This window comes from Callithrix jacchus, chromosome 1 (genome assembly GCF_049354715.1).
Source record: "Callithrix jacchus isolate 240 chromosome 1, calJac240_pri, whole genome shotgun sequence".
NCBI lineage: Eukaryota > Metazoa > Chordata > Mammalia > Primates > Cebidae > Callithrix > Callithrix jacchus.
This window is the reverse complement of record NC_133502.1, coordinates 66,488,713-66,516,024: the sequence shown is the minus strand read 5'-3', so window position 1 is coordinate 66,516,024 and position 27,312 is coordinate 66,488,713. Positions and strand designations below refer to the sequence as shown.

Sequence of the window (27,312 nt, the reverse complement as noted above, 5' to 3'; positions counted from 1 at the left end):
GAAAATAAGGCATTTTTCTCAGATAGACAAATAAATAGAATACCCAGAGTTGAGATTATACTATAATTCTCTATAAGAAAAAGTGGTAAGAAGGAACTTGACACCTAACAACAGGGAACATGTAGGTTCCAAGGACCAGCTTTGAAAAGCAAGAAGATATTGGATACTAAAATAAATCAAGGGCTGGATGCAGTGGCTCACACTTATAATCCCAGCACTTTGGGAGGTCGAAGTGGGTGGATCACTTGGGGTCAGGAGTTCGAGACCAGTCTGGCCCACATGGCAAAACCCTCTATCTACTAAAAATACAAAAATTAGCTGGGCATGGTGGCACAGACCTGTAATGCCAGCTACTTGGGAGGCTGAGGCAGGAGAATCGATTGAACCTGGGAGGTGGAAGTTGCAGTGAGCCAAGATCATGCCACTGCACTCCAGCCTGGTCAATAGAGTGAGACTCTGTCTCAAATAATAATAATAATAAAATGAAATAAATCAAGGAATAAAAATAATTACTAAACTGGATTAGGCTAAGGAAGATAGAAGCTAAATGGGAAAGAAAAACAAAAGATGAGTTACAAGTATATTTCTTACTATGCTATGCCCTTCCTAACATTATTCAAAAGTACTGGATAGATTGAAGTTATTTAGGGGAAACATTACCTTCCCCTACCCCCTCATTTTTAATGCATTAGGCATTACTACATTGTAGTCCCTGGATAGTGATGGATTTATGTAATCATTTAGCTATATTCTTACCAATATTTTTTACTATCTTTTCAAGAAATTTAAAAGAATATGTAAAGGAATATAACATATTCACACCATCCAGAATTTAGAATTATTAAAAGTCTATTGTATGTACTTGCAGTCTCTTTTATTTTATTTTTTTTTTGGAGACAGAATCTTGCTCTATCATTCAGGGTGGAATGCAGTGGCATGATCTCACCTCACTGCAACCTCTGCCTCCTGGGTTCGAGCAATTCCTCTGCATTAGCCTCCAGAGTAGCTGGAACTACAGGTGTGTACTGCCATACCTAGCTAATTTTTTGTATTTTAGTAAAGATGGGTTTCACCGTGTTCCAAACTCCTGAGCTCAGGCAATCCTCCGGCCTCAGTCTCTTTTTTAAAAAGAAAATAAAACATTATAGTACCTCTGAACTATATTCAGCTTCCCAGCATGACAGGTTTTCTTTGCCCTCTCTACCTTTCTAGGAGCAATCACTATCAGTTATTTTTAAATTTATAATTGACATAAAATTGTACATATTTATGGTAAACATTCAATGCAGGGATACATTATCCTAATGATCAAATCAGGATAATTACCATATCTATCACTTTAAAAATTGATCATTTTCTTTGTAGTGACAACACTCAAACCCTTCTAGCTATCTTGAAAAAAAAAAAAAAACTACATTGTTATTTGCTATAGCTCCCACTATGTAATAGAAGACCAAAACTTATTCTTCCTGTCTCATTTTTATTTTCTATTTTTTTTTTAGAGACAGAATATCACTCTCACCCAGGCTGGAGTTCAGTGGCATGGTCATAGCTCCCTGTAGCCTTGAACTCCTGTCACAGTCATCCCACCTCAGCCTCCCTAGTAGCTAAGACTACAGGCACATGCCACCGTGCCAGACTTTTTTTTTTTTCTCCACTTTTCTTAGAGACAGGATCTTGCCATATTGCCCAGGCTGGTCTCAAACTCTTAGGCTTAAACAGCCCTCCCACCTCCTTCTCCCAAGTTGCTGGGATTACAAGCGTGAGTGACTCTGCCCAACCTAATCTTCCTCTCTAACTGTAACACTGACCAAGACTAACTTCTCTCAGTCCCCCATTCCCTCCTGTCCTCCCCACCCTCTGATAATCACCCTTCTACTGTCTACTTCTATGAAATCAACATTTTTAGATTCCAGATATGAGTGAGATGCTGCTGTGTTTGTCTTGCTGTACCTGGCTTATTTCACTTAACGTAATGTCCTCCAGGTTCATCCATTTACCAGGTTTATCTGTTGTTACTGCAAATGACAGAATTTCATTCTTATGGCTGAGTAGTATTCATCGTTGTTGTCTATGTATGTATATGTGTGTATATAAATATATACACACCACATTTTTATCCATTCATCTGTAGATGGGCATTTAGGTTATTTAGGTTGATTCCTATGTTGGCTATTGTGAAAAATACTGCAATAAGCACCAGAGTGCCATTGTCTTTTTGGTATACTGACTTCATATCCTTTGGATATGTACCCAGTGATGGGATCATATGGTTGCTCTATTTTTAATTTTTTGAATTTCCATACTGTTTTCTATAATGGCTCTACTGATTTGCATTCCCACCAATAGTGTACAGATATACCTAAGAGATAATTGCAGATTTGTTTCTAGACCATTGCAATAAAGCAAATATCACAATAGAACAAGTCACAAAAAGTTTTTGGTTTTCTAGTGCATGTAAAAGTTACATTTACACTATACTATAGTTTATTAAGTGTACAGTACCATTATGTCTAGAAACAGTGTATATACCTTAATTTATAAATACTTTATTGCTAAAAAAATACACTCATCTGAGCCTTTAGCAAGTCCTAGTCTCTGTGCTGGTAAAGAGTCTTGCCTTGATGTTGATGGGTGCTGACTGATCAGGGTGGTGCCTGCTGACTGTTGGGGTGACTATGACAGTGTCTTAAAATAAGACAGCAATAAAGTTTGCCACATTGATTAACTCTTTCATGAAAGAGTTCCCTGTAGTATGCGATGCTGCCAATTGACAGCATTTTACCCACAACAGAACAAGTTTCAAAATTGGAGTCAGTTCTTTCAAAGCCTGTCACTGCTTTATCAACTAAATTTATATAATGTTCTATTAATACATTCTTTGTTGTCATTTCAACAATGTCCACAGCATCTTCATGAGTAGATTCCATCTCAAGAAACCACTTTCTTTGCCCATCCATAAGAAGTAACTCCTCATCCATTCAAGTTTTATCCTGAGATTGCAACAATTCAGTCAAATCTTCAGGCTCCACTTGTAATTCTAGTTTTTTGCTATTTGTATCACATCTGCAATTACTTCCTCCACTGAAGTCTTGGGCCCCTCAAAGTCATTCGTGAGAATTAGAATCACAAATTAAGGTTGATATTTTGACTTCCTTCCATGAATCACAAGTGCTATCTAGAATGGTGAATCCTTTCCAGGTTATTTACTTTGCCCAGACCCATCAGAGGAATCACTATCTATGGCAGATAATATTAATAGCATTATGAAGTATATTTCTTAAATAATAAGACTTGAAAGTCAAAATTACCCCTTTGTTCATGGGCTGCAGAATGGATGTTTTGTTAACAGGCATAAGAACATTAATCTCCTTGTACATCTCCATCAGAGCTCTTGGGTGACCAGTCCATCATGGCTCACTGTATCCTCAACTCCCCAGGCTCAGACAGTACTCCCACTGCAGCCTCCTGAGTAGCTGGGACTACAGGTGTACACCACCACACCCCACTAATTTTTTTCTATTTTTAGTAGAGATGGGGTTTCTCCTTGTTGACCGGGCCGTGATCCTCCCACCTCAGTCTCCCAAAATGTTGAGATTGCAGGTGTGGGCCACTGCTCCTGGCTGTAGTCTCTGTTTATAAGGAAATTATACTTTTATATGTATTTTTGGAAATTTTATAAGTAAAAAGTGTTTTAAATGTATATTTCTCTTGACCTAGCAATTCCTCTTAAAGGAATGTATCTTAAAATAATAGTTGGGAATTTGGTCAAGGATTTATATATGAGGATGTTCATTAAAGTAGTAATATAGAGACAAATTGGAAACAAACATTTTTAATATTAAAAGATTTATAGGGCTGGTGTGGTGGCTCACACCTGTAATCCCAGCACTTTGGGAGACCAAGGTGGGTGGATAGCTTGCAGTCAGGAGTTTGAGACCAGTCTGGACTACATGGTGACTGGACAACATCCCATCTCTACTAAAAATACAAAAATTAGCTGGGCATGGTGGTGCACACCTGTAATCTCAGCTACTTGGGAGGCTGAGGCATGAGAATCACTTGAACATGGGAAACAGAGGTTGCAGTGAGCTGAGATCATGCCTCTGCACTCTAGCCTGGGCAGTAGAGCAAGACTCTCTCTCAAAAAAAAAAAAAGATTTATAAGTAAATTATAGTACATCCTTTCACCTGTTAAAAAGCATCAAGACCCACCTGATTGATGAAGCTCTGTGAAAACAGGCACTCTGATTTATTGCTGAAGGAACTGACACAATGGAATACAATTTGACAATATTAATGAAATAACTAACGCATTTGCCTTATGACCTAGCACTCTCACTTCTGGGAATATGTTCTGCAGCAGTCGTGTATGAAATTGTTATTCATACAATAAAACTAATAAGTAATCTTATAGCAAAGATTATTATAGTTAAATTATTAAAAGATCACTATACATTTACTGTATATGTTCTGAAAGAGCACTGTATAAGCTAACTAGTCCACTATTGTGGTCTAGCCTATACTACATGCTATGGAAAAAAGTCCATTATTGCAGACTAGGTAATTAAATTGTGGGCTATGCAAAGGATTAATATACAGTTGGAGAAAGGATGAGGAAGATCCATATCTGCACATACAGTATGGTAGCCACTAGCTACATGTGGCTATTTAAATCTGAACTACATAAAATGTAAAAATTCAGTTTTTGGTCATGCTAGCTACATTTAAAAGTACTCAGTAGCCACATGTGCCTTCTGGCTACCATATTGGACAGCACAGATATAGACCATTTCTATCAATGGAGAAAGATTTTTTTGGACAGCACTGCTTTGTATAGTGTATTAGTCCATGTTCACACTGCTGATAAAGACATACCTGAAACTGGGCAATTTACAACAAAGAGGTTTTGTATTCCAGCCTAGGTGACAGAGTGAGAGCCTGTCTAAAAGAAACAATATGTAACAGACATCTAAAGATAGAAGATACTATCTAAAACAAACTTACGGTTCCACATAGCTAGGGAGGCCTCACACTCATGGTGGAAGACAAGGAGGAGCAAGTCACATCTTACGTGGGTGGTGACAGGAAAAGAGCTTGTACAGGGAAATTCCCCCTTACATTATCATCAGATCTCATGAGACTTGTTCACTATCATGAGAACAGTGCAGGAAAGACCTGCCCCCATGATGTAATTACCTCTCACCAGGTCCCTCCCACAACACATGGGAATTCAAGATGAGATTTGGGTAGGGACACAGCCAAACCATATCATATAGCAAATACAGAACATCTCTAAAATAAATACCTGTATTATAATACATAACAGATACCTAAAGATAGAAAATACTATGTAAACAAAACTCAGTTTTCTTGTCAAAGTTTAAAACCTGATTTCCAAACACATGGAAGCTTTTCACAGATTTTTTTTCTTTTTTTTTTAGACAGGATCTCACTCTGTCACCCAGGCTTGAGTAGTGGTGTGATCATGGTTCACTGCAGCGTCAACCTCCCAAATCCAAGGGATCCTCCCACCTCAGCCCCTGAAGTAGCTGGACCACAGGCGTGCACCACCACACCTTACTTATTTTGTTTATTTTTTGTAGGTTTGAGATTTCACTATGATGCCCAGGCTGGTCTTGAGCTCCTGAGTTCAATCAATCCTTCTCTCTTGGCCTCTCAAAATGCTGGGATTACAGTTGTGAGGCATCACACCTTGCTGATTTTTTTTTTGATCAATAACCACCCCATTTTCTCCTGTCAGTTTGCCATTTTTTCAGATGTATCAATATGATTGCCAGGTAGATTACATATTATGGAAATAATTCAGTTGGTACAATTGTTGAAGGCAAACAGTATAAAGGATTCTTGATTAGTTCATAAGTTTCCAGCCAGCCTTTGCTTTTTTGCATGCAAAGATCTTGATCTCAGCCTGCCTGAAGAAGTACCCTTCTTCAGTGCTTGATTGATTGCATGTTCTAAATGAACTCTAAATTTGCTAGGTGCTATGAAATACCTAACCGAAAGTTACACCTGTAATCATACTCCTGAAGTATCCTGAAATTAAGTATAAGGCAGACCTGGTGCATGCCTGTGCCAGCTATTTGGGAAGCTAAGGCGGGAAGATCACTTGGGGACAAGAGTTCAAGGCTGCTGTGTGCTATGATCACAACTGTTGAATATTCACTGCACTCCAGCCTGGGCAACATAGCAAGGCCCCATCTCTGAGAAAAGTTTTAAAAATAAATTAGGTATAATCTCTGTATGGCTGCAGAACATCTTAAAATGTGTACCTTAGAGTCTGGCTTATTTTAATATTGTCTAAAAAGATGATAGGAAATAATTATAGTTTTTTTTTAAATGGGGAATTGAACTATAAATTGGAGATACTAATGAATAATTTATTTTAACAGATCAACAGAAAATAAGGAAATTATCTCTCTGGAAGATAAAGTTGTAGACTTCAGAGAAAAAGACTCATTTTTGAATTTATCTTACCAAAGTCATGACTGCTCTGGTGCTTGTCTGATGAAAATGCCACTCACCTTGAAGAAAGAAAATCCTCTGCAGCTGCCAATCAAATGTCACTTCCAAAGACGACATGCAAAGACAAACTCTCATTCTTCGGCACTCCATGTGAGTTATAAAACCCCTTGTGGAAGAAGTCTACGAAACGTGGAGGAAGTTTTTCGTTACCTGCTTGAGACAGAGTGTAACTTTTTATTTACAGATAACTTTTCTTTCAATACCTATGTTCAGTTGGCTCGGAATTACCCAAAGCAAGAAGAAGTTGTTTCTAATGTGGATATTAGCAATGGAGTGGAATCAGTGCCCATTTCTTTCTGTAATGAAATTGACAGTAGAAAGCCCCCACAGTTTAAGTACAGAAAGACTGTGTGGCCTCGAGCATATTATCTAACCAACTTTGCCAGCATGTTTACTGATTCCTGTGACTGCTCTGAGGGCTGCATAGACATGTGAGTAGAAAAAAATGGCATTTCAAAAAATCTTCTGAATGTAAGGACACTTGTTAAGAAGTCTTGCTATGTATAAATTTGTCTATCTAAAACCTGTTCAGGAGTCTACAGTGAGGCTGGGCATGGTGGCCAACACATGTAATCCCAGTGCTTTGGGAGGCCAAAGTGGGAGGCTAGCTTGAGCCCAGGAGTTTGAGACCATCCTGGGCAACATGGCAAAACCCCATCTTTACAAAAAACTTAAAACTTAGCTGGGTATAGTGGCATGCACGTATAGTCCCAGCTACTCTGAAGGCTGGGTGAGAGGTCTGCTTGAGCCCAGGAGATCAAGGATGCAGTGAGCTGTGATCAGACACTGTACCAGAGGCCTGAACAACAGAGTAAGACCCTGTCTCAAAAAAAAAAAAAAAGTCTACAATGAAAAAATTAACTCTCTCACTAGCAGTAGGAAAAAAAAAACCCCAAGGATGCATATTTCCTTTAATCTAGTACTAATACATTAAAGGATAATCAATAGCATTACAACAAATGATAATATTTAACAGGGCCAGACACTGTGACAGGTACTTTACATTCATTTTCTTAATCTTCACAAAAACCCAGAGGTATATAGTATCTCAGTGTTATGCATGAGGAAGTTGAACCTCAAAGAAGTCAACGTGGAAAGGTCATAGGGCAAATTGTAGAGACAGAAATTGAACCCATGTTCTTAACTGCCGGATTATATGTAGTATTTTACTTTTAAAAATCATTTGCTGGCTAATGTGATGGTTATAACTAGTAATTTTTTTTGTCATAGTATGGTTTTAACATTCCATTAAAAAAATGAAAATATTCTAATACATTAAGATCCTTGTGTAGTACACATATTTATAGGTATACAGATGTAGAGTAGCATTGCCTTATATGTACATTGAATTTAATGCAAATTTAGCTACCTATATTAGGCAAAAAAGAATAAGAGAATGATAAATAATTAAAATAGTATAGGTAATAGTTTTCACCATCCTCTATTAATTGGAGTGTAAGATGAGAGCTATATCTACTGTTACCTCAGTTTGGCTCCGTTCCTTGAGGCCTCTCATAGAGAAAACCTCTCACTGTACTGTTTTATTCTGTTTTAAAATATGTATTTTATTTTGTAAAGATTGCCTCTAAATGTAACCCAACTACTTTATCTGGGCACTGGGCTCTCCAGAGGAAAAGAAACAGGTACCTACACAAGACTGGGAACTAGGCCACTATCTCACAGGGCCTGGAACTGTATTAATGAAAACCTTGTTAACAGCTGTAAAACCAATAGGGTCAGAGCCAAAGCGGTGGAGAAAGCACCCAACATAGAGCTGCACACAGGACTAAACCCCACAGACGGTATGATTTCAAACAAACATTTAAAGCACAAAAAGATGTTTAGGATCATGAAGGCAGCATGAGACCTGACAAGTAGGGAGAATTCACACTTGAAGAATCAGAGATAAATGTCAAATCTGATTGAAAGAGACTTTAAAACAGGTATAATTAAACTGTCCCAAGAGGCTGGACACAGTGACTCGTGGCTGTAATCCTAGCACTTTGGGAAGCTGAGGTAGGAACATCGTTTGAGCCCAGGAGTTCAAGACCAGCTCAGGCAACCTAGTGAAACCGCATCTCTACAGAAATACAAAAATTAGCCTGGCGTGGTAGGACGCACTTGTAGTCCTAGCTACTCAAGAGTCTGAGGGTGGGAGGATCACCTGAGTCCAGGGAGGTCGCGGCTACAGTAAGCCAAGATTGTGCCACCACACTCCAGCCTGCGCAACAGAGTGAGACCCCTTTCTCCAAAAATAAAACAAAAACTGTTAAGTAACTTAATTGTATATAAAGTGAGCAATACCTAATTTGGATTCAATCATTAATTTGGATTCTATATAGCATGGATGGGTCTCAAAAACATTATATTGAACAAAAATAGCAAGTTATAGAATAATACCTGTAGTAATTTTTTATAATGAAAAATACACAATGTATTGTTTGTAGATATAAGTGTATATAAAGCATAAAAGATGCCACAGTAAATCTCTTGAGAGTTTAGTTATATCAATATTGTTTTACTTTTTAACTTTTCTTAAGAAGACCATGTATACGTGGTATATATATGGTGTGTATATTTTAAATTATGTACATAGGAAAAAGAAGTAGTCAAAATGCTGACAACTAATTCTGGATGGTGGAAATGTGGGTGTTTATTATCTGTATTTTTCTGTACTTTTTAATCTTTGCATACAAAATCACATGGGAAAAAATAACTATAGATTTTTACATTTGTAAACAGAATCCAAATTAATGAACTTGTCGATTTTTCTTGTTGTTCTTTTCTCTTGCAAATGGCAACCACCATTCTGACATGTATTAATTAACACAGAAAATGTAGAAAATTGTAGAGGAAAAGACCTTAAAGTCACTTGTTCAGCAAAGATGACTAAGATCCAGAGATTTTAACCAGCTCACCATAGTCACATATCTAGTTATACAGCTCGAGTCCCAAAGCTCCTTACTCTGTATGGAATTATGGATCCCTGTCAAGTTAGTTAATCATCTGAATAGAGGGGAGAGTTTTAATGGTTGCAAGTTTCCTGTCTCGCAACAGTATGAAAAAAAGGATTCTATAATAGTAGCCAGATACCCAGTATCAATTTCCCCAATCTGTTTTTGTGTCACTGGAGTGAGAGAGAACTTAAGATATCTGCAAAACTACATCCTTAAAAATTTGACGTATTTTATCCATTGTAAAAGGGAAGAACTAGCAGAATTCTCACAAACAAGCTTCTGTGCTGAACAGGGAAATTAAAGGAATTAATTTTGAAAAGCTAGACTCATATAGTTAAGTATTTATTTCATGAGCAAATAGAGATGTAGTGGAGTTTATTTATGAACTTTTGGTAGGTATTGTCTTTCAAAGAGATCTATTTAGGGAAAAAGTTCATAGTGTTCATGACCCAAATAACTATTCTAAATGCTATTACATATTTTAGTACATCATTTATGCTTTTATCAAGACAGTCTCTTGACTTAACTTGGTGCTTTTTCTTTCTTTCTCCATCCATTGCCTTCCTTTTAGAACAAAATGTGCATGTCTTCAACTGACAGCAAGGAATGCCAAAACTTCCCCCTTGTCAAGTGATAAAATAACCACTGGATATAAATATAAAAGACTACAGAGACAAATACCTACTGGGTAAGGTACCTTGAGGATTTGTTGCAGGGTGTGTATATCTTTGAAGGTGGGTACTTTTTATCATGGTCTAGATGTTGTTAAATCTGGTTTAATTTGGTTCTAATATTAAAAATTCGAATTATTAAGGAATAAAAACCTGTATATTTTTCATGGAAATGGTAGTCAGAGACTACATGTACATCATGCAGTGTACTCGAACACTCGCTTGCTTTGAGTCTTGGCTCTTAGCCCTCTAGGATCAGCCTACTTTGGGCAGCCGTTTTTCCATTTAAAAATACACCATCTAGAACTCATTGGAGAATTGGGAATTTTCAACCCTTCAAAGTACTGACTCACTTAATCTTCACAAAGCAGCCCTATGAGCTGGGTATTATCATATAATCCCCATTTTAAAAATGCAAAGGTAAAGCACAAAGAGGTTAAATAACTCATCTAAGGTCATCCAGCTAGTAAATGTGGAATCTGTGATGTGAACTCTGGCACTCTACCTCTAAGCTTTCACATATAGCCTGCTTCCCTCAGTAGTTATCAGTGCCAGTGAAGTGGAAATAAACTGCTTTTTGCCCTTTGGGGTGTCTGATTTTCTCTTTTGCATATTTGTTGACAGCATTTATGAATGCAGCCTGTTGTGCAAATGTAATCGACAATTATGTCAAAACCGAGTCGTCCAACATGGTCCTCAAGTGAGGCTACAGGTGTTCAAAACTGAGAAGAAAGGATGGGGGGTACGCTGCCTAGATGACATTGACAGAGGGACATTTGTTTGTATTTATTCAGGTAAAGCAAAGGTTTATTTTCAAATTATTCCAGAGTAGAATCTACCTTTCTGAATATCCATTTTCCTAGCCACGGCCATTGAGAGCTTACAGCAAGGTAAAGAGTAAGAGTATCTAAGAGGAACATCAGAGGAAGGCATGGGAACTGGGAACTTGAGTATTCTGAGATACCTTAGGAGGTACCACATGTTCAAGACAAGAAAGGTTCAGAGATTAAACTTGGGTAATTGTGTGAGGTCCTGTTTTTTACAAGGCACATTTGTGTTGTCTGCATGGCTACAGGTGCTTTGGGGTAAGGGTAGAAAACTTTTTAAAAGTAAAAAAAATTAAATGCCTGGCTTGCCAAGGTAAAGATTACCTGTCAAAGACTTCCTTATTCAATGTTTTATGCTATTATTAGAATTTAACAAGTTAATATGATACCTGCATGTTATAATTTAGTCAGTGACTTTAGGCAACTCACTCTATTTGGGGGACTGCAGAGAGTTGCCCGGGCTACAGAGCGAAATTTCCCAAGTAGTGTGTTACAGTTGTGCAATTACTGATTCTTTAGGGCCACAGCCCCAGGGCCAAACACATCAGTCTTCAGTAGTCTTAAGCATTTATCTCCAGGCAAATGCCTAAGACTACACAGCAAAAACCCTTATTTTCTGTGCACATCCTTATGTGAGAAAGTTAGGGAAACACAGCTTTAGAGCCAGTCTAAAGGGATTGTCCTTGACTTACTCTCAGCAGCTAGACAGCAGGAAACAGAACAACCACGTTCTGAAATTCCTTATCTGAAAAATCAGGTTTATCTGTTTACATGACCAAGTGCTTAAAAAAGAAGAGAAAAATTTCAGGTTCATGTCAGGGAGAACAAGAAGCTTGCAGAGTTACATGAATTCAGAATAGTTACACTTATGGATCCCTTCCACTCCCCACTTATAGATCTGCATTCTATGCAGCCTGCCTAGACATTCATCTCTCATACTTCTCAAAATAACTCTTAAATGAAAGCTACCTATAAAATGCCAAGTGGTGTCCAGGAAGTGTCATTGGTTTTATCTGTGTTGCTAGAAAATGTACCTAAGCTATGTCTTTGATCTAAGGATAGGTAAGAATATCCTGCTATTAATTTTGACTTGGCAACTGTAATATTGAATACCTTGAAAGAAAATGCATAAACTTTTAAGATTTTAGTTATGCAAGACTTAATATGACAATGCTAGGTGCATAATCACCACAGATTTAAATAGGTACTTTTTTGGTTGGAAAGTGTAAGTTTCAGATGATAAAGCCTTTTTAACTAGACATAAAAGCTACAATTTTATAACTAGAGATTATCTCTCTAATTTTCTAGAGTACTTTCTGATCCATATCTTTGTTTTGTATTATTGTAATTAAATCTCTTTTGTGTTATACCAAAACAAACAGATTTTTTTTTAGATACTCTATTTTTTAATATACTGGAATATAAGAAATATCACATTGGTCTTTGTCTTACAGCAGTTTTGTGGGATGAGTTAATGTGTTTATCTTCGTTGTAGAAAGTATGGGTTCTTTAGTCATGGAGTGGAAATAGAGGTGTTCATTTGTTTTTATCAATTATATTCTCTTCAGTCTTGTTCAAACTCTTGAACATTTGTCCTTTTAGGAAGATTACTAAACAGAGCTAACACTGAGAAATCTAATGGTGTCGATGAAAACAGGAGAGATGAGAATACTATGAAAAATGTTTTTTCAAAAAAGAGGAAATTAGAAGTTGCATGTTCGGATTGTGAAGTTGAAGTTATCCCATTAGGATTGGAAACACATCCTAAAAGTGCTAAAACTGAGAAATATTCGCCAAAGTTCAGTAATAATCCCAAGGAGTTTACTATGTAAGTAACAGCTGAGGAACCCAGAGTAAATCTAAATTATTATGGATTGATTGGTTCTTTTTCCTTCCCCTCTTTCTTTCTTTTCTCATTTGTATTTATCATCTTGCTTTAAAGTTGTTAAGTCTAACACTTTGAGACATCCAGGACATTTAAAAATCTAGCCAACATACTATCCTCAGTGTTCCATTTTCTGGAATTTACCTTATATGACTTTAATCAGGTTTTTTTATGAATGTTATAAGTTTTACTGTTTTTAAAATTTTTCCATTTTATCTGCAAAGTTTTCATAGGTTCTCTTCCTTTTTTAAAATGTACTTCAAAAATTATTTAAAGTATGATTTTATTTCCCTTCTCTAGGAATGGAATAAACATAGATGTTCTTAATTAATTTATTATTATGGATATTTATGTAATAATGGATATTATCTGTACTTCAATAAAGAGAATGAAGATAATTTTTAGTGATATAGGATCGCTTTTTTTTTTCCTTTTTAGGGAAATGAAGTATAGCAATATTTCAAGAATTCAATATCATTCAGTTATTAGAGGTCCTGAATCCAAGACAGCCATGTTTCAACACAATGGGAAGAAAATGGTAAAAACTGCAAAATGTAGATGGGGCCCTTCTTTTCTTTTTCAATTTTTATTTTTAAATCTTTTTTTTTTTTTTTTTTGGACACAGAGCCTCACTCTTACCCAGGCTTGAGTGATCCTTCTGCCTCAGCCTCCTGAATAGCTGGGACTACAGGGATACACCACCATGCCTGGCTCTTATTTAGTAGAGACAGGGTCTCAATATATTGCCCAGGCTGATCTCTAGCTCCTGAGCTCAAGCAGTTGTCATGCCTCAACCTCCCAAAGTGATGGGATTATAGGCATGAGCCACTGTGCCCAGCTGATGGGGCCCTTCTGAGATGCCTTCCTTTCCTTTACTTAGCTCAAAATGTTTGTGTTACTTTATAGCATGTAGAATTTCTTTTATTGTTTTGGAATGGTACACTTTGGAAATGCTAGGACCGTGTTCTATTTACTTAGCATTGTCCACGGCAGTTGGCATGTTTCCAGCCTGGCTATATAAGGAGAATGCTCGTCATGATCTGACAGTGTGTGCTCCACTGAGACTGAGAGGTAGCCCATTCTGAGAATTTGTGGGAGAAACTAAAGTGTTCAAGAGTTAATATTGATCTATGATAAGAAAAGGGACGAAATAAGTTAGGTAAAGGAGAAGAAGGGCTTTTTTTGTTTTGTTTTTGAGACTGAGTTTCACTCTTGTTGCCCAGGTTGGAGTGCGATGGTACAACCTCCGCCTCCTGGGTTCAAGCGATTCTGCTGCTTCAGCCTCCCAAGAAGCTGGGATTACAGGTGCCTGCCATTACGCCCAGCTAACTTTTTGTATTTTTAGTAGAGACAGGGTTTCATCATGCTGGCCAGACTGGTCTAAAACTCCTGACCTCAGGTGATCGACCTGCCTTAGCCTCCCAAAGTGCTGGGATTACAGGCATGAACCACTGTGCCCAGCCAAAGGTTTTAAGATGTAGGAGAAAGAAGAGATGTAACTTTATGAAAGAATCATCCAGAAGTATTTTATGTGGTAGCCTCTGAGGGTACCCTTTGCAGTCTGAACTTAGAAGATTAGTCAGAGACTAAAACATAGAAGCAAAGAAAGAGGAAAGAGAATGGAGAGAGACATAATGGTAGCTTATATTAGGGCTTGTGGATGAAAAGTAAAAACTCTGCTCTAGGTGCTACACAAATATTTGCCCTCTCCCTGGTAATGGTACAGTAGCTACCTCCTTAGGGTCAGAGAATTATGAAAAGATTGGCCATGGTGTCACACAGACCCAGGTTTAACCTCCAGCTCTGCTGCCTGCTAGCTGGGTGGTATCTCCATACATACATTTCTTTTATCTGTAAAAAGATAATAGTATATGTTTCAGAGTTATGAGGATTAAATGAAATAAGTATCTAAAAGTTGCTTAGCATAATGCTTAGCATCCAACTAAGTGCTCAATACATGTTGACCATTCAGATACTGAGAACTTTCATAGTAATAATACGGTCAATGTGTATTGAACACTTAGTTGTTTGCCAAGCATTGTGCTAAGCATATACCCCTCTTTTAAAGTTAGCATTACTATTTAAAGTGTCTACAATGCATAAATACTGTCAAATTCATTAACCTTTCTTTGAAGTAGAAACTAGCCAATGAGTGTTTTTAGTCTTTACACAACTTACAGTTGAAGCCAAATTTGTAATCTAGTAATAACACTTTCTCAGTACTGAGGATGATTAGAATTGGGGGTTACAGACAGATGTATTAAGATTTTAATTCCCAAAGAATTTCTTGACAGTCTTTATAGCTGTGACTTAATAAAGCACCTAGGAGTAGAACACAGTCAAAGAGTTTGACACATACTGGCTTCATTAGCCCATTGGCTCCATGATACCAGCTTTGAGGCTTTTCAGACTTAGAATCTAGTACATACAGACTATGATGATTGACACTTGATAAAAGAGGCCTAACTGCTAAATACTTTTTCCTGACCTGGAAAGTAAAGATATCTTCCTTGTTTTTTTAAGGAATTTGTTTCCTCAGAGTCTGTCACTCCGGAAGATCATGATGGATTTAAACCAACCCAAGAACATCTGAACTCTGAAACCAAGGGAGCACAAAGTAGGCTTTGTTTCTTCAGTGAATGCCTACATCTTCTGCCTGTTTCTCTGTGTCTTGCTCAATACCTGTAGCTCATTTTCTTAGATGCTATAATAAACATGCGGCCTTTGTCACAAAGGTTACAACTTATCTCTGTAAGAGGTCAGCCAACTATGGCTTGTGGGCCAAATCTGGCCCTCTACCTATTCACTATAGCATGTGAGCTAAGAATGATTTTTACATTTTTAAATAGTTGAAAAAAAATCAGAAAGTGATAATATTTTGACACTTGAAAATTATATGAAATTTTAGTGTCCAGAAATAAAGTTTTGGCCAGGTGCAGTAGCTCAGCCCATAATCTCAGCACTTTGGGGGCCAAGGCAGGAGGGTTGCTTGAGGCCATGAGTCTGGGCAACATAGCAAGATCTTGTCTCAACAACAGCAACAAAATTAGCCAGGTGTGGTGGTGCACACCTGTGGTCTTAGCTACTCAGGGGGCTGAGATGGGAGGATTATTGAGGTCAGGAGTTAGAGGTTACAGTGAATTATGATTGTGTCACTGCACTGCAGCCTGAACGATTGAGCAAGACCCTGTCTCAAAAAAAGTAAGTTTTATTAGAATACAGCCAATTTGCATTACATATTGTCGGCTTCAACATTACAGCAAGAATTGAATAATCACACGGAGACCACATGGCCAGCAAAGCCTAAAATATTTGCTCTTTTGCCTTCTAAAGAAGAACTTTGCTGACCTCTGGTCTAATTGCCAGTAGTGACTTGATGCATGGTAAGAGGGGTGGTGGGCTGGACAACTCTGACTCTATGTGGTGCACAGATATTATCTGTGGCTTTGGAATCATTGTGCAAAGCAGCCACTTTCAAACTCTTTGTAGATGTCTTTAAAAATAAACACACATCACTCTCCTGCAATTGCCTAGCCAATATTTCCGCAGAGCATACTCAGCATGATTCTAGCAAAAGGCCAAAATATTGCCACCCTGAGTCCTTGTGTTTCAGTTACTAGTCCTTGCCATAGTTAATATTACAACTGCACAACCGTTGTTTTTGGTACTTTTGCATTTCACTGTGTCCTTCACAAGGAGACATTGCTGAGAGATGTCCATTTGTGAAGAATTGGTGAGTCATTGCTGTCTCTTCTCCCCTGCATCCCCAGCTCTCCACATAATATTAAAGGATGGAGATTGGAGGAGACACAGCAGTTCATTGATAGAAAAGGTCTGTCAAGGAAGGGCATTTTGTATATTATATTTATTTTACCATGCGTGTGAGTCACAATGCATACCGTTGCTTTTGGTTCTTTTGCCCTTTTCATTGACTGCTACAGTTTATTTTGCCTTCTAAAGAAGAACTTTGCTGACCTCTGGTCTAATTGCCAGTAGTGACTTGATGCATGGTAAGAGGGGTGGTGGGCTGGACAACTCTGACTCTATGTGGTGCACAGTCAAAAGTTACATACGTTTTGTATAAAAAAAAAAATCCAAAGTTATGTTATAGCTTACATGTAACTCATGATTAAAATATGAGTACATGTAGGAACGGCAGCCAGCAATGGTGATGATTAAATCAAGAGCCTTAATTTTAGACAAATAATTTTTTTGTGCCATTGAATTAGATGGCACAAATAGCTTTGTGGCTCTTTTAAAATAAGTAATTTATACTTACTCCATCTGACATGCGTTCATACTTTATTTTTTTTTCCTAAAGAGAGACAGCATCTTGTTCTGTCACCCAAGCTAGAGTGCAGTGGTGGGATCATAGCTCACTGCACCTTCTAATTCCTGAGCTCAAACAATCTTCCCACCTCAGTCTGCCGAGCAACCAGGACTACAGACACACCCCACCTTGCTGGCTAATTTATTTTTTTTAATTTTTTTTTTTTGTAGAGATGAGGTCTCACTTTGTTGCCCAGGCTGGTCTTGAATTCCTGGCCTCAAGCATCCTCCTGCCTTGATCTCCCAAAGTGCTGGGATTACAGATGTGAGCCACCATGCCCAGCCACATTCATCCTTTTGAATACTGTCAAAAAATTATTTTCCTTATTGGATAAGAAAAATGATTAAATAGTGCATCTACTTTTAAAGGATTATTGTTTATAAAAGTGTAATTTTTGAATGCTCATCTAGTAAAACACCAAACACTAATATATGAAAAACCCTTAGCAATACAGTTGTCACTGTTGGGACTTGTGGAGGGTGACTCTGTCAGGGTTAGGCCTTTTATTGGCAGCATAAAGGCCTAGAGTGCCTCCATAACACCCATTCTGTTATATTTGTTTAGAACATGCTTAAGTGCAGATTCCAGAATTAAAAAGAGTAGATATTAAATATAATAATGAAGAAGCAAGATGTAGATTAATGAAAAAGCATTCTTACATAGTAGAAGGCAGAACTTTGGGATTCAAACATTTCTGGGTTTGTTACCCAAGTTCTCGTTATTGTGGGTCAGATGAATCTCTTAATCCCTTAGATACTCAAAGTCTCCTTTATACAATTAAATAAATGCTATTTGCCTAACACATTGTAAGGATTGATAATTAAAGCACCTACCATCTAATAAGTGTTGTTAATTTCAGCACTATTGCTCAGCAACTGTATTTCCTGATGTTTCCTTCCAAAATGTCTATTAGAGAACTCAAGTTCAAACCATGTTGATGACTTTGAAGATAATCTGCTGATTGAATCAGATGTGATAGATATAACTAAATGTAGAGAAGAAACTCCACCAGGGAGCAGATGTAACCAGGCAACCACATTGGATAATCAGAATATTAAAAAGGCAATTGAGGTTCAAATACAGAAGCCCCAAGAGGAACAGTCTACAACATGTCAAAAACAGCAGGTCTTTTGTGATGAAGAATTGCTGAGTGAAACCGAGAATACTTCATCTGATTCTCTAACAAAGTTCAGTAAAGGGAATGTGTTTTTATTGGATGCCACAAAAGAAGGAAATGTTGGCCGCTTCCTTAATGTGAGTATAAGAGCTGAGATTCCTATTTCTGAACAACTGTTTTTTCTATGCTACTTAACGAAATTATGAGGAAAATATGATAAACAGACTCTAAAGTCAGGCTATCTGGTTAGAATTCCAGTCCTCCACTTGTATACGGTTGGATGTTTTGCTTGATCTCTGATACCATACTTTCTACCTTTGTAATATGGAGATAAATAGTAACTGTCTCAGGATGTTGTGTGAATAAATTAACATAAAGTGCTTAGAACAGTGCCTAGCACAGAGTAAACCTTTGCTTTTTAAAAACTATAGGAAATGGTATATAAGAAAATATTTAAATATATTAGAAGGGGCCAGACGCGGTGGTTCACGCCTGTAATTCCATCACTTTGGGAGGCCGAGGCAGGTGGATCACGAGGTCAGGAGTTCAAGACCAGCCTGGCCAAGATGGTGAAACCCCATCTCTACTAAAAATACAAAAAATTAGCTGGACATGGTGGTGGATGCCTGTAATTCCAGATATTCAGGAAGCTGAGGCAGGAGAATTGCTTGAACCCAGGAGGCAGAGGTTGCAGTGAGCTGAGATCGCACCACTGTACTCCAGCCTGGGAGACAGAGCAAACCTCGGTCTCAAAGAAAAAAAAAAAATTAAAATAAAAAAAATAACAAATATGTCAGAAGGTTTTCAAGCTCACTTAACTGAGTTGAAAAAAAAATGGATAGGAAGTTATCAGTGAAATTAAATGGTGACAGACATGTCCAAAGAATATTGTTGGGATTTGATGATGTATTAATATAGAAAGATTACCACATACTGGGTTTTTTTTCTTTTCTTTTCTTTTTTTTTGAGACAGAGTCTCACTTTGTCACCAGTGGCGTGATCTTGGCTCACTACAACCTCCACTTCTGGGGTTCAAGCAGTTCTCATGCCTAACCCTTCTGAGTAGCTGGGATTAGAGACATTAATCAATCACATGATGAATATATAGAGTGGGCAGCAGAGCAATACTGGAATTAGTGGTAATATGAGGAAATGATATCATCTGTTTAGAAGCTTTGGAATGAAGACACCTTATGGCTGAGTTCAACAGAGAAATTAGTTGCTTACAATATCTCCTCTCCAAAAGACTTGTTTGTTACAATGATGTAAAAATTAGGTTCTGTATATCTTCATATTAAACTTTCTTTGTGAAAACTTTTTGTTAAAAAAGCCATACCTTGAAAAGTACTGCACTTCCATTTCCCATGTCCCCACTCTACCTTCTCTCTGTCAATCATCATGTTTACTCTTTTTTCTTTTTTTTAGACGGAGTCTCACTCCATTGCCAGGCTGGAATGCAGTGGCGCGATCTTGGCTCACTGCAACCTCTGCCTCCTGGGTTCAAGCAATTGTCCTGCCTCAGCCTCCCGAGTAGCTGGGATTACAGGCATGCACCACCATGCCCAGCTAATTTTTGTATTTTTAGTAGAGACAGGGTTTCACTATGTTGGCCAGGATGGTCTTGATCTCTTGACCTCATGATCTGCCCGCCTCAGCCTCCCAAAGTGCTGGGATTACAGGCATGAGCCACCACGCCTGGCCTTTACTCTTTTTTGTGTGTGTACTCTTCCAGTGTTTCCTTTCTAAAATATAAGTAATATGAACATGTGTTCTTATATCTCCTCCTCTATTTTTTTGAGATGGAGTCTTGCTGTGTAGCCCAGGCTGAAGCGCAGTGGTGAAATCTCGGATCACTGCAACCTCTGCCTCCAAGGTTCAAGCGATTCTTTGCTTCAGCCTCCCGAGTAGCTGGGATTACAGGCACGCACCACCATGCCTGGCTAATTTTTGTATTTTCAGTAGAGACGTGGTTTTCACCATGTCAGCCAGGCTGCTCTTGAACTCCTTACCTCAAGTGATCCACCAGCCTCGGCCTACCAAAGTGCTGGGATTACAGGCGTAAGCCACTGTGCCTGGCCTCATTTCTCCCACTTTTTAAAACATAAAACATAGCATATTAGATTCACTGTCCTATACTTTGTTTTTTAAATTAACAGTATATTGGGCCGGGCATGGTGGCTCACGCCTGTAATCCCAGCACTTTGGGAAGTTGAGGCGGGAGGGTCACTTGAGGTCAGGAGTTTGACACCAGCCTGTCCAACATGACAAAACCCCATCACTACTAAAAATACAAAAACAAAAAAAATTAGCCAGGCATGGTGGCGCATGCCTGTAATCCCAGCTACTTGGGAGGCTGAGGCACAAGAATCACTTAAACCTGGGAGGCAGGGGTTGCAGTTAGCCAAGATCATGCCACTGCACTCCAGCCTGGGCGACAAAGTGAGACTCCGTCTAAAAAAAAAAGTATATTGTGACAGTATTTTCCATATTGCTACACACATGTTGTGGAATAATTTCCATATTAATACACAGAGCTTCTCATTCTTTTTTGTATGCTTTTGTTTATAGACACACAGAATTCTGTTGTGTACCAGAGTTTATTTAACCATTCCCCTTTAGGCAGATATTTTGAGTTATTTCCAAACCTTCAGCATTAAAAACACCATTCAATGAATAATTTTACACATAGACACATATGCAGATGAATCTGTAGAATACATTTCTAGATATGAGATTGCAGAATCAAAACACAAATGCATTTATAATAATGACAAATATTGACAGATTTTATAGGGATTTGTCCCATTTTTGCATTTCTATCAGCAACATACAAGAGTGTCAGAACAGGGCTTTTCTGAAGGTTCTCACTATTAACAGAAGCTATGATATTTTATACATTAGCAAAAAAAAGAACAAAATCAGCATGATGGATTAAAAACAGAATGGTATTCTAATGCTAAAGCACAAGTTATCAAACTTTACGCTGTTTCTAACCTTGGTATTTATTTTTTATTTAACAGCATAGTTGTTGCCCAAATCTCTTGGTACAGAATGTTTTTGTAGAAACCCACGACAGGAATTTTCCATTGGTGGCATTCTTCACCAACAGGTTTGAAATTGATTTTGCTTACTTAATTCTGAAATCATGACTTTAAAAATAACAATAGAGGACCAGGCATGGTGGCTCATACCTGTAATCCCAGCATTTTGAGAAGTCAAGGTGGGCAGATCGCTTGAACTCAGGAGTACGAGACCAGCCTGGGGCAACATGGCGAAACCCTGTCTCTACTAAAAAAATAAATAAATAAATACAAAAAGTTCACCAGGTGTGGTGGCCAGCTACTCGGGAAGCTGGGGTGGGAGGATCACTTCAGCCCAAGAGGTGGAGTTTGCATCCTGTCTCAAAAAATGATAACAATAGAAAAATATAAAAAGATGAAATATACTGTAGCCCCAAATATCTTGTACTGTAGAATATTCAGTTATCCTAAACTGTTCCTAGTCAGTAAGATTTTGAACACCTGAAATTTTAATTCTTATTCCCACTTAGAATGAATGCCTGAAAAGGCTGAGGATATCAGGTATCACCCAGTTCCACTCGGGATAAATGATGAAGAGTGCTACGTAATCTTTAATTGAGAGCTATTCCCCAGCTACTTCCACACTGCAGGCCTCAACATATCACGTGGTCCCACTCTTGGCAAAATATACTTTCTTCCTCATATTGATTGAGGTTCCTTCTTGATTAACATTTTAGTAGATTAGAAATAGAACTCAAATGGTTATTCTTAATAAAAGGTCATTCTTAATCGGTGGGTGTCAGGTGAGAGAATAAATCATATTTTTTGAGGATGGTTAATGTTACTATGAAAATGGATATAGTTAAGTTTGGTTGATTGGTAGTTCTTTAGGGTATTTTATGATTCTTTTTAAATTTCTACTTTCTAGGTATGTGAAAGCAAGGACAGAGCTAACATGGGATTATGGTTATGAAGCTGGGACTGTGCCTGAAAAGGAAATCTTCTGCCAATGTGGGGTTAATAAATGTAGAAAAAAAATATTATAAATATGTAGCTAATGCCTGTTTGTCAAATTAGCTTATCAGGCTGAAATTAAAGCCATGCAAAAGAAGGTATAGGTGCATCGGGATAATTCCCCTTTGTTTCCTTTGTCATTTGGGTTCATATTTATTTAGATTTTATTTATGTGACTTAGAAATTCCAGGAACACAATTAGGACATTTTCATGCACATAGGGTATCTCGTTCACTGCTGTGCAGCTTTACATTAGTAGGATGGAAGTGTATATTTTATATGAAATACCACTGTCCAACTTATAATTTATTTAGAAATTATATATTAAGAGAAACAAATGTCATAACAAAATTCAACTGTTGCTAATTGCTTTTGTGACTGTTACCTTTTAGTTCATGCCCCAAAGAGCTAAATTTCACACTTTTACCTACGAAATTGATTTTTAATTCCTGGAAAATCATTTGCCATTATGAGCTACAAAGTGGACAACAGTGCCTGAGGAACTCATTTTATGCATATTACTCCCAGTATTTTAACACTTGTTGGAGAAGTGATACTTGGATCCGTAAAACACTGTCCCATCAACTATTTGAGTGGGGAAAGGGAGAAGCTCTTCTGTAAGATTCTGGCAAACTCTTTGAGATGAATCTTCTTTTCCATGGATATTCTCTACTCTTTCAATACAAACATAGGAAAAGAGGGAATAGAAACCTGGAAGAACTTGAATATTTTTGTTCTAGACAGACTAGAGATATAGTTATTGAAAAGGAAACCTAGAAAATAGTCAAACTTGGCTTATTTAGGCCAGAAGGAATTGAGGTGGGCAAGAATTTCACTTAAACACGAGAAGGACAGGCATGATGGCTCTCACCTGTAATCCCAACACTTTGACAGGCAGAGGCAGGTGGATTACTTGAGCCTAGAAGTTCGAGACCAGCTTGGGCAACATGGCAAAACCCTGACTCTACAAAAAATAGGAAAATTAGCCAGGCTTGATGGCATGTTCCTGTAGTCCCAACTATTCAGGAGTGAGGTGGGAAGATCATTTGAGCTCGGGAGGTCCAGGCTGCAATGAGACGTGATTTCACCACAGCACTAACAGCCTGGGCAATAGAGCAAGACCCTGTCTCAAATAAAAAACGCACACATGAGAAAAGAAAGCAATTCTGAACTGTGAAATCTGAAATAGCCCCTTAGTATCTCGTGAGCATGATTTGCAAATTGTTTTTTTAGCGAAAAAGCAAAAGAGTAAGCACTTTACCATAGGTTACTTGGCCCTGATCATCTATCTAGTGGAAAGGGGGACTGGGAAGCCCAAGCAGACTGGGAAACCAGACAGCTAGGAAAAGTAGCAAAACAGCCCAGCAAGCTGCTGATGAGGAAAGTTGAGAAATCCATTTATTCACTGTAGAGATGCAGGAGTTTCAGGCAGTGTACTGAAATGAAAAAAGAAAACTTAAATCAATATGGGAAATATTTTTGTGCAAAAGGAAATACTGTGGATCAGACAGTATTCCTTTGAGCTCTGCCTGTGGAGTCCATTTGACCTTTTGAAAGAAATATAAGGTTTTCTGTTAGTTTTATCCTCTTGGAGAAGTTTCTCCTGAAATGTTGATTTGCTTTAATCTGGACTGGTTCACAGTTATCATCATTCATCCATAACCCAGAGATTCCCTTTGTCTCTTATGTTGGACCCATTTCCAGTTAGATCCCATTATTTTCCTTTTCCTTGGTTTACCCTTCCACATATTGGTAAAGCTCTTCTGATAGCTTTTGAAAAGGAAAAGTGAGAAGTAAATGTTTTGAATCTCTGTGTGTTTGAAAATGTCTTTATTTTACACTTAAACTTGATTGCTGTTTTGGTTGGCAAGGTATAGAATTATTGAGTGGTCTCCATGCCCAGTTTTGAAGGCATCTGCTAGCTTTCAGTGTTACTGCTGTGGAGTCTGAAAATGTACTGTCTTCTGGCTTCCAGGGTGACTACTGGAAATGGAATGCCATTCTGTTCCTTCTCTTTTGCATATGTAATTCATTTGTATCTCTCTTGAAGCTTATAGGTTTATCTTTGTCTCCACGTTCTGCCCCCGTTAAGAGTCCATTTTCATCCTTTCTACTGGGTGCCTAGTGAGATCATTCAGTCTGAAACTAATGATTTTCCATCTGTTCTCTCTTTCTGGAATTCCTGTTTTCCAGATGTTAGACCCCCAGAATTGATCTCTAATTTTCCTATATTTTCTCTTAACTTACAGTTCTGTCTTCTTGCTGGGACCTTTACCTAGGACCATTTCTCAATTTAATCTTCCGGTTCATCTGTTGCATTCTATTTTTCTAGTCTCATATTTCTGAGAGCTCCCCATCTCTGAATATTCTTTTTTAAAATATCATCCTATTTTACTCATGTTTGCAGTATTTTATCTTTGAAGATATATGCGTGTATGTGTATGCACACACATATACATACACATACATGTACGCATCTGTATATTCTTTCTGCATAATCTCTGTCTTCCAGAGTTTCTTTGTTTCCCCTGTATGTTTGTTTTGGTCTTGATCTTCCACATTATAGGCTTTCCTCAGAGTTAATGGTCTTGGTGGTCTACTCCTATTTAAGTGTGGAACACCAAAAAGCTTATTGTAAGCTGAGAGTGTGGTAAAGGGCTCTGTTTTACTATGACCTACCTGAGCTACTTTGCTGAGGAACACCCTAATGTCAGTCTCTTTAGGGCCTTTCATTTTGGCCTGGCAAGAAATACTCTTCCATCCTCCTGTATGGAGGGCAAAAAAAAAAAATTGGCCTCCCTGTTTTGCAGACCCCAAACTCTTGCTTCTGCAGTTAATTTCATAGTTGTCAAGACTAAACAAATTGTCCTTTTTAATATTTCTCTTTTCTGCTGTCCCAGTTTGCAGTCTTCCTCTTTACAACCTGCTGAAAGTGGAAGATCTCCAGTTTTCTTTTAATTCCTCAGCAAACCACCAACTGTTATGTCTTTTTTCCAGAACAAGTTATTTTGTAACTATGATTATATGCATTTATGTTCTCTACCTGTATATTTGTTAAATGCACTAAAAACCTCGACTTGTATGGTGCTCTGTACCCTATGGGTGCTAAATAAAGGCTTGCTGCTGGCAAATGGATTTAGGATCAGTTAATTCTGTGTCATTTTAAGATATGGTAATTTAGACCAAACTCTGTAGGAGAAAATTTTTAGGAGAAACCCTCAGGGAAGTGATTGTTTCTCCCGCTGAGCCGTGGGGGTGGGGTAGGGAAGCCAGGTGTTTGGGTTTTTTAAGCTATTCAAATTAAGATGTCGATCTGAATGAGTGCGTGAGAACCCCTATCTGTACACACAACTTTCCCCGGGCTGGCTAGTGACTGAAAGGGACGGCCCAGATTCAAGAAAACGAAACCTGGTGCATCGGGGCACTTCCGGGATCTCGTGATCCGGCCGCCACCAGCAGTTGCAGCACAGCCATGGCCCAGGCGTCACCACCTCTGCCGGAGTCAATGCACAGCACTGGCAGCTGGGAGGCCCAGCCGGAGCAGGAGGCGCTCCTCCTTCCCACCGGTGAGTACCGCGGGTGCGGGCCGGCAGGGCTGGGTAGCGACGGACCCGGTCAAGGGGCCTGCCTTTCGGTAGTGGCCGCTTGAGGGCCCCGACCTGCTACTACTCCAGGCCCGGGCCCCAGACGCCAGAGCCACACTGGACGAACTTGGCTCAGAACTCACGTGCCGGTGGATGGGGCGCGGCCAGTTCCGCAGGTGGCTCTGACTGCCCATGGTTTCTCGTGAGAGGCGGGCATGCTTCGATTTACCTCTCCCGGTGTTAGCCTAGTGCTTCCCGCACCTCCGATGTCAACCCTCCTAGCGCCCCTCCACCCACAGGTAAACCAGAACAATGGGAGGGGCGCCTTGCTGCGGGGAGGTAGGGGCGTCCCTGGAGGAAGAGCTGAGTCTCACGTTCACGGAGGACGTGACTGGAACCCGTCTGCTCCTCTCCAGTCATTCCAGTCCTCCCCGTTCCTCTACTTGAGTGGGTGGGTCTTCTGATGGGTTCCTGCCGTTGAGTATGTGTGCCAGCTCCTAACGGTGTGCCAGGCTCAGGGTAAGGTCCTGAGCATACAAAGATGAGTGAGGCAGGCCCTGCGCTAGAGACTGTGCTAGGAAACTAATAGAAGGAAGTCAGAACCATAGAGGTACTGACCAGAGGCTCCTGACTCCCAGTGTTCAGGGAAAAGCTTTTTGAGGAGAGGACGCCTGGGCTTACTTTTAAAGGGCTAGATTCAGCCAAAGGTGGAAAAGTTGAAGGGGTATTCCCAGCAGAGAGGATGACACAAATAAAGGCATCAAACCCCAAAACACCATACATGGCCATCACAAGCCAATCAGATGGATATTTCATTTGCTGGTGTACATATGGGCTGTAAGATGAGTCAGGAGAGTTGTGTCCTGACCTTTTGCCCAAACTCCAGACTGGTAGGACCAGCTTCTTCCATGACTGAAATGATCTCAAACTGAGTATGTCCTAAAGAGAATTCTTGTTTCCCCCACTGTACTCAGGTGCTCCAAACCTGCTCAACAACCAGCCCATTCCATTCACCCAGTTGCTCCTTCCAAAAACCTTAGTGGCATCCTCAGGGCCTCTTTACACTTTTTCTAATGCATTAGTCAGGCCAGCCAGTTCTGTCTTTAGCCTGACTGTATCTTGAGCCTGCTTCTCACCAGTTCCATTACTGCCACCCAAGCCTAAGCCATCATGATATTCTGCCTGGACTATTGCTTTCCTGGCTTCTATTCTAGCCTTTCAGACAGGCAGGCCTGCCTAGCAGCCAAAATGCTTTTTGAAAAACAAAAAGCAAATGTGATTGTCCTACTCAAAACCCACCAGTAGTCTCCCATGACTGAGAACAGTCTGTGAGCCTGGCCTACAGTTAACCCCATGTCCTT

At 38.9% G+C, this 27,312-nt stretch overlaps 2 protein-coding genes across 25 annotated transcripts in view; both read left to right on the top strand.

The window, feature by feature from the left end:
- The window catches only part of SETDB2 (SET domain bifurcated histone lysine methyltransferase 2), a 67,742-nt gene extending 42,240 nt beyond the window's left edge, over positions 1-25,502 (top strand). For 16 of the 20 annotated variants that reach the window (XM_035297837.3, XM_078358377.1, XM_078358007.1 and 13 more), the window contains 9 exons: positions 6,414-6,977; positions 10,075-10,191; positions 10,799-10,968; positions 12,604-12,829; positions 13,325-13,424; positions 15,410-15,503; positions 18,130-18,470; positions 21,354-21,442; positions 22,282-25,502. In XM_035297837.3, coding sequence (XP_035153728.1) covers positions 6,414-6,977; positions 10,075-10,191; positions 10,799-10,968; positions 12,604-12,829; positions 13,325-13,424; positions 15,410-15,503; positions 18,130-18,470; positions 21,354-21,442; positions 22,282-22,399 — 1,819 coding nt within the window. In that variant the 3' untranslated portion in view covers positions 22,400-25,502. Of the gene's footprint in view, positions 1-6,413; positions 6,978-10,074; positions 10,192-10,798; positions 10,969-12,603; positions 12,830-13,324; positions 13,425-15,409; positions 15,504-16,656; positions 16,972-18,129; positions 18,471-19,306; positions 19,467-21,353; positions 21,443-22,281 lie in introns of those variants that run through there. The other 4 variants (XM_008991877.5, XM_078358427.1, XM_078358465.1 and 1 more) reach the window with 3 other exon arrangements.
- A 322-nt stretch (positions 25,503-25,824) lies between these two features.
- PHF11 (PHD finger protein 11) overlaps positions 25,825-27,312 on the top strand; it is a 33,525-nt gene continuing 32,037 nt past the window's right edge. For 4 of the 5 annotated variants that reach the window (XM_035297870.3, XM_035297866.3, XM_017971375.3 and 1 more), the window contains exon 1: positions 25,825-25,933. Coding sequence is in view for 2 of the 5 variants with exons in the window: in XM_017971375.3 (XP_017826864.1) it covers positions 25,840-25,933 (94 nt within the window). In the remaining 3 variants the exon portion in view is untranslated. Of the gene's footprint in view, positions 26,251-27,312 lie in introns of all 5 variants that reach the window. The other variant, XM_035297868.3, reaches the window with a different exon arrangement.